This window comes from Oryzias melastigma, linkage group LG7 (genome assembly GCF_002922805.2).
Source record: "Oryzias melastigma strain HK-1 linkage group LG7, ASM292280v2, whole genome shotgun sequence".
NCBI classification, from domain to species: domain Eukaryota; kingdom Metazoa; phylum Chordata; class Actinopteri; order Beloniformes; family Adrianichthyidae; genus Oryzias; species Oryzias melastigma.
The window spans coordinates 9,346,916-9,355,020 of record NC_050518.1 but is presented as its reverse complement, the minus strand read 5'-3'; the positions used below and the strand labels follow the sequence as shown (position 1 = coordinate 9,355,020).

Sequence of the window (8,105 nt, the reverse complement as noted above, 5' to 3'; positions counted from 1 at the left end):
TTTAGCTCTGGCTAATACAAAGAAAAAAAATTAACTTAGATATAAATTACTAACAAACTCCAAAAATTAAATAATATGAGTTACATTATAAAAGAGACCTTGGAAAAAGCAGAAAAAAAATCTAAAGAAAGCAAAAAGGAAAGGCTGAAAAGGATAAACTGCAGATGATTGGAAATGTATAGAATCCCTAAAATGATGCAACATTTATTTCTAACTGTCCCAATACGACTCCAGTGATTTGCCACATGATTTCAAGGACAACAAGGACATTGATTTACAATAAAAGGTTGCAACATCTCATCTTGTCTTAAAAACACACAAGCTGGTTAATGAGATGCTGGGAAACTGATTGATCAAAATGGTGATTAAAAATTAAATTAGCACAAAGAACAAATAGAAAAAGATATTTAGCATAATAGTTTAAAAAATAATAATACAACCAATTTTATTCAAAGTAAATGCTGCAGATACATTTAGTGTACAAGTAAAAACTTCAAAGACAGCAACCACATTGTCAGCCTGCAGACACTGAGCAAAAATGAACCTCTGTTTCCCCCTAGTGGCCAAAGAATAAAAGAATTACACAGAAATAGAGGTCTCAACCCTAGTCCTCGAGTGCCACCTTCCTGCATGTTTTCCAACATACCTTGCTCTGGCATGTTCTCATTGGCTGGACACACCTGAACCAGGTAATCAGTCATGAGTTGTCATGAGTCCCTACTCATGACTGATTACCTGGTTCAGGTGTGTCCAGCTGATGTTGGAAAACATGCAGGAAGGTGGCACTCGAGGACCAGGGTTGCCTACCTCTTAGTCAACATTGTAGCTTTTCTTCTTGGTTTCAGGAAGGAATAAACTAATGTTTTGAATTACTCATGTTCTTGCATTCATTTTTTTATGAATTTATTTGACTTCAGTTAAAATCTAATTGACTTGATCAGACAGAAGTTGCCATCAGATTTCAAATTTAGATCTTGTGAAACTTCCTCTAACAAGTTCTACACTAAAAATAGAGTGGGGCTCTGACAGGACACTAATCCACTGGGTGGGCAGAAATAGACATAGAATCACACACTCACGAGATAATTTCTGATTAACCAGTAAATGTGTTATTTTAAACTGTGAGGAGAAACTTACAATTACACATTCCAAAATTAAATCAATGCATCTCTTCATTCATTTTCCTGACCGCTTCGTCCCTTTCGGGGTCGCGGGGGTGCCGGAGCCTAACCCGGCTGCTGACGGGCGAAGGCGGGGTTCACCCTGGACAGGTTGCCAGTCTGTCGCAAGGCCTCAATCATACACACATCCACTCTCACATTCACACCTAGGGGCAATTTAGAGTCACCAATGAACCTATGAAGCATGTTTTTGGACGGTGGGAGGAAGCCGGAGTCCCTGGTGAAAACCCACGCATGCACGGGGAGAACATGCAAACTCCACACAGAAAGGTCCCAAATGCCCCAGCTGGGATTCGAACCAGGGCCTTCTAGCTGTGAGGCAAGAGCGCTAACCACTGTTCCACCGTGCATGCATAAGTATAAGAAAACACGACCGAGTGAGGGTGACATCACCCATAGAAAATTATTTGCTTCCGGTCCCAACGAAACAAATTCAGTTTCCGTTTTTTTTTTTTTATGTATATATTTATTTTTTTGCAATGCAGCAATCGCCATGTTGGAACCAGAAATTGTCAGTATAAGCAGTAATTGTTCTGAGTCCATCTAAATCAATATTTCTATGGCAAACACTCTGTCCAATCAGGAGTGAGCATGTAGGAAGATCACATCCCTTCCATTGAAAGTGGGCTTAGGAAAATCTGTCTAACACTTTGGGCATTCGATAGGAGAACATCTACTTGCATTGAGGTATCTGATTGTCAGTACCAGTTTGGAGGGCGGTGCTGGCAGTAGACTCTTCCTAGAAGGGGCTGGTGCTCAGAGAGCATGCTTGAATGCTCAGAGATGTGTGAATGAAGCAAAATACCACTTTGGTGTTGGTTTTTTGTGAGGAATTAATATTATAATACACATAAAAAGTAAAAAAAAAAAAAATAAATAAATCTTTGAGAAACATTTAAGTGGAATAAAACAATTAAACAAAGACAAAAAAAATTCTAAACAACAGTTTAAAAAATGAATTCATTTTAATATTGAGAACTGTTTTATTATTATCATGATTGTTATATTTATTGCTATTTTATTGTTGGGAGGATCGTCAAAGTCTTTAAACGCCCCTTAGTTTACCTTAAGATAACACTGATTACCGTCGACGTTGCTCTCTGACACATTTATCGCTGTACGTCATAATAATCAGATAAGTCGCAGTCGGTAGTCGCGTGTTTCGTCCTGTTTGTTAGTTAGGTTTCGTTTCCTCCGTTTCATGGAGGGTTAGATTCGTTCGCTGAAATCCATTTGCTCAGCCGTCTTCCCCTCGGTCATCTGTCTCACACGTGCAGACACAGACGCCGCCCTTGTGGACTGCTCAGAAATATAAAGCGATCAGCCTTTTCATTTTTTTTTTTTCAACCAAACACGACGTGCCTTCATTAGGTTGCACATCATCCGCTTTCGGAAACATTTCCCGGTTGATTTTAGTTGTGTTGCTTTATGTTTTAGCGAAGTAAACATGACTTTTACTTCTCGTTGTCAGATTGGACTCGACTTTTTTGAGTATTTGACCGAGACTAATCGAACCGTAATCGATGACAAAATCCAGCTAAGAGATATTTACAACAATGAGTTCCGGACCAGGTGTGCTTCTGAAGATTTAGTCAGTGCTGTCATTAATGAAACATTTGTTTCTAAAGCTAAACTATTATTTTCTTGTTTCAGAATTCTCGGGAAAAGAGACTCAAACTTTAGTTCGGTTCTGTATGCCATGAAAATATGCAAGAAAGCAATTATACGGGGAAACAAGGTGTCCTTCACCAAACAGGTAGGCACGCGCTCCATTGGAGAATGAAATATGTTTACTCAGCTGTGAGAGATCACATGAAATACCAACATGTATTCACTAAAAACTGTCAAGAACATGACTATGCATAGATGAAAACTATTTTTGGCTAAAATATTGAAGCAAATTATGACAAAGGATCATTATTTTATTGCTAGAACTTCTATGATCATTTGCAATTAAATAAATCTACTATCTAATCACCTGTCAGAAATGAACCTGGGTTCTCTTGTTGATGATGTCAAATTTTTTTATTAAAAACATGAAAAAATAATTGTTGCTGTGTCCATAAACCCATCCCCAGCACAGTGAGGCTCACGAGTCATGAGAAGTGTCACGCTTTTATGAATCAGAAACCAAAACTTAACTTGGTTTTCCTGGACAGCAACACCCTGAATATCTAGAGCAAACACCACTGAGCCCTAAACATTGTTCAACCAGCTGAAGTCAAACACACGTATATTAAATGAATAATAAGGTATGATGGGAGGTGTGTACTTACAGTGTTGACAAAATTGTGTCATGATAGAGATGACTTATTTTTGTTTAATAATAATCCTTTGCTTTATAATATTACGGTCCCAGAACTATAATGCAATGTAGTGCAAGTCACATCAACAGATCACTTGACACAAAGCCTTATTAAAGACAATTAAAATAAGCTAAACAAAGAATACAAAACATAATTACAATAAAGAAATAAAGCAAAATTCCAGAAACCAAGACATAAAAACAAAACAAAAGCGATCTCCAAAAATCAAAATGAAATAATAAAGAGCTAGAAATGGTGGGTATTGTAGGACACCACTGATTAGATGATAACCTTTGAGTTTAGAAGAACAGTAAAAGATGAAGGATGTTTTGCTAAAACTGTGCTAAAGAGTTAATTGAGCAATCAGGAAACGTTTGCATCGGCTGTGATCAGAAACTAGATATAGCTGTGCTAAATAACTTCCCTTTAAAAAGATGAATGAACCTCATCATCTTAAACATTGATGTCTATTAACTCCTGAATATGTCTACATTTTTATGGTTTCTCATTTAGTTTCTTTTTTTCTTACATTTTTTTTAATTTTATTTTATTTTATTTTTTTACATTTCCTTCATTTTTTCCGAATTTTAATTAGATTTTGATATCTAAAATGTCATGTTGCCCTGTGATTTTTTTTAATTGTATTGTAATTGTCTTGTAAACTTTAATATATTGTTGCACTGGATGGTTTGTTGATTTGATTTGGACTTAAGGGCCACCGTAGTAATGCCTTTTATGACTTGTATAAATTTGAAGTAACTTTTAGTAAACTTTCAGAAGGAGAGCATAATATAATATAATGGGACAATGTATTTGCATTTGGATTCGGGCTGATAAAGTGTACAAACGTCTGCTGATAATATTGCATGTCTTTTGGTAAAGTGAAAGCACGAACATTTGAAAGACTCACCCTCAACCGTAGTCAGTTTTGGCTAAATAAATGAAAACACAGACCATTTACTTTGAAAAACAAAGAAAAACAAACAGAAACACTAAAATAAATGCTATTTTAAAAATGAGGGTTAAAATGACTCCACCTGGCCTTCAACAGCAGGGCAAACAACTAATGGTTCTTTAAAAAAACAATACCAAACATCACTTTTTTAAGAACACAAATCTTAAAAAATAATCTTTGGTACTTTAAAGTCTAACATGAACATTCATCTCATTTATTTAAGCTAAAACTATAGTTTAAAAAGTGCCTTTAAAGCAAGTAAAAAAAGGAATTTGTATGTTGCAACATTTGGATTTAAATAATTCTATTTTAGGTGGTTGGTCTGTTGCAATAGAAGTTAATAAGCATAAAATAAGCCAGTTAATACTAATAATGTAATATTATTGCCTTATACTGTTCAATACCAACAAAAAGTAATATGTTGCCAAATTTTATTAGTTTATAAAGAAATAGTCTCATGCTTTCAAAGACCGTTCTTCTCTTCTGTGCTGTTCTCTAACAGCTGAGCTCTATTAATGCAAACGTGCAGGATCACTGCTGCAGTATTTGGATTCACTCTGCAGTTTATAAAAGGCTGGTCATTTAACATGAAAAAGAGGCAACAGAGTTCAAACACCTGTTAGTAAATATAAACTTAGATAATTTATATTGATTAAAATATTCCCTATAGTAAAAAAAATGATTTTAATAATGAGAGCAGCTTTTAATACTCGCTAGTTGGTAGCATGATGAGTGTCTGAAGACCTTTACTCAATAGAAAAATTGACGTTTCGACAAAAAATGGGGAAACTGTTGCCAATATGTGGGAATCCACTAAAACTCAGAGGATTTTGAGGCCTAAAATGTTGAATTAACACATCAAAAAACACCCCAGTTACTATGTATTATGTTTATTTATTTTTGTTATTTGTTGTGGCTGGCCCATGTATGTAAAGGAAATTAAAGGTTTAAAAAAAGTTGTATTCCTTTCATTCAATATAACCATGAATAAAAAAACAATTGTTTGACAGAATTTGGATTTTTTTTTCAATTTGTGAATTTGAGTCAGTAGGCAAAAAAAAACACATTATTGTGTTTATGTGTATGTTTCTGCTATCAAATAGAAATGAATTTGGCGAAGATTTTTTTTTATACTCAAAGATGTTCTTTTAATGAAATTTTGTTGTTGATTAAATGGTATAGTAGTTAGGTTTTTAAAGGAACCTTTGGTAATATTTCTACATATACAAACTAGTTTCCAAAATCTACTGTGCAGTTTTAACCTATATAATCTCGTTTATCTCAAATCACATTGTTTTTAGTATGGTTTATTTTTGTTTACGAGTTGCATGAAACATGTCAAAGTAGATGCACCAAATTAACTTAATTTTTGAGTGATATTTATTGTTCATAAACACATTATGATAGGACAAACCTGGTTACTTGATGAACTTATTTGGCTTTATTTACTTTAGTTCAAAAATCAGATTTAATCTGAAATGAATGAGTTTCCAACTTTCAAGTAGAGCCCAGATCATGAGAGCTTTTGTTTTGGAGCACCTTGGCGACGCATATTAGCCCAGAATCCAGATGGGAATTCAGAGGAGTTGATCTCACTTGTTGTCATTGTCATGTTTAAGAAAAAAAAAAGAAAAAAAAAGGAGAATAACATGGATATATGTTGATTTTTTTTTCACAGGTCAAAGCTATGTATGTTGACCAATGGAGCACATCTAGCAAACGACCACGGCAGCCTACCCAAAATCAAGAAGCCGTCAAAGACATCATATTAGCAGCCACCAGCTCACCAGAGGGAGCAGAGACGGGAGTAAGAGCCCGGAGGAAACTGGCCCACTTTCTGGTTAAAAAACTGGCAGAAAACAGGTGAAATATTGCTAATCTGACCATTTGTTTCCATTTTGAAGTAAAACAAATAGTTTTCTTTAATTTCTAATAAAATATTCATTAAACTCTTACTTTGCTGCCTCTGTTGCCAGAAAATATGAATGGATTTAAAAGCATCAGTGCTTGGCTCCGACTTATAAAAGGTTGATTTGTTTCGTCAGATTGTGTTTTACCGTTTTTCTGTCTGCATGTGCAGGACGGAGTATATCTCTGACAAACCTGACATCTGCATCATCTCTGACTGTGAGATTGTTGATGGAAAATATCGCTTTCTCATGAAGGGCACATATGAGGTATTTTTCCTTTGAGTATGCAAATATTGATTCCTTGTTTGGCACAGCTCAGAACGATCTCTCGTCTAAACAGGGGAGCCTTACGCTAAGTGTGAAAAACATCGGACAAGAAGTCGTCTTCTTCACCTACTACACTCCGCTGTACTGGCTCAAATGCCTGAAGCTGTCCGACGCACAAGGAGTGACCAAACAGAAGCCTCTGCAACTCAGTCCAGGTGATGTCTATCTCAAGTTAGCCAACTTTTATTTCAGGAATAAAAAGGAATACAAGAAACTTGTATTGATGTGATCAACATTTCACTTGTTGCTCTTTGCTCTCAGGTGACTGCTACAACATCCTGGTTGAGTTCAGGTGCAACGAAGTAGGTTACTATCCTGCGACACTGGCCTTTGAATTCAAAAAAGGCCCGCAGAAGTCTTCCGATGTGTTCCACATTGTGCGCACCATCGAAGCGCAGTGCGTCACTTCACTGGGATTGGAGCTGGGTGCTGAAGCACCCTACAGGGCCAACTCACTTCCTGCTTGGACGCCTCAAAATGAGTGCAGGATTGTGGATGGTCAACCACCTGAGGGGTGAGATCATGGACTGTCAAACAGGAATTAAATCAGCGTGAGGTCTAGTTTATTTATGCTAACAGGTTTTACTCCAATTCTAGGCTGTCTGTGATGAAGCTGAAAAATGAGGTTCAATTAAAGCAGTACAAAGTTCCCCAATACATGGAGAAGCTCATCGAAGTGTTGAAAATGCCCAAGTTCATTTCTGAGTCAAGGTACATTTATTGTCATTTTAAATAAATTAATTTCTATTCTATAACTTCTATTGTAATTGTTTTAAGGGTTTTTTTTATAGGAAGAGAGTGCTGGAGAGTCCCTTGAGCTGGGAGAACTACGCAGAGAAGTTCCACCTCATGCTGTATCTGGAGGAGCTTCAGATGGAAGTGGACATCAGGAGTTACAACATCCCCAACAGCAGCAAAGAGCACGCTGTCCTGAGTGCCGACCCCAGAATCAAGCACCTTCTCGTACTAGAGGTTTGTGTTTATGCTTTTGTTTATTCCTTATATTTGTCTTTAATGAATTTAAATTGCACCTTCTGTGGTGGTTATAAAAAGTCAAAACACTTGTTAAGTGTAGTAAATATGTGAGATCAGGAACAATTATCAGTAAGATCAGAAAAAACTAAATCGTATATCTTGTGACTCAATGTTCTTTACATCTAAACAACTAAAATGATGAAAGTGCTCCGCCTTTCTTTATTGGACTATGTAAATATGGCAGATCAGGAGTTAACTACATGCTGAAAGTCATCTGACGACACTTTGGCATTTGGAGCTTTTCCAACTTCCTCGATGAGGATATTTTATATCAGGCATATCTTTTAAAAGAGAAAACAAAACAAGATAAAAAAAATACAAGTAAAATCTCAAAGGGAATGAGAAGAAGTGAAAGCTTTGTAAAGTCTCACCCTAAACTGGTCACTAACAC

At 36.1% G+C, this 8,105-nt stretch overlaps 1 protein-coding gene across 1 annotated transcript in view; it reads left to right on the top strand.

The window, feature by feature from the left end:
* Positions 1-2,323: 2,323 nt before the first annotated feature.
* The window catches only part of LOC112159179 (putative helicase mov-10-B.2), a gene marked incomplete in the record, with an annotated part of 15,803 nt that continues 10,021 nt past the window's right edge, over positions 2,324-8,105 (top strand). The window contains 8 exon segments of the mRNA XM_024293083.2: positions 2,324-2,753; positions 2,835-2,937; positions 6,121-6,305; positions 6,523-6,619; positions 6,693-6,834; positions 6,941-7,193; positions 7,277-7,390; positions 7,471-7,651. Coding sequence (XP_024148851.1) covers positions 2,629-2,753; positions 2,835-2,937; positions 6,121-6,305; positions 6,523-6,619; positions 6,693-6,834; positions 6,941-7,193; positions 7,277-7,390; positions 7,471-7,651 — 1,200 coding nt within the window.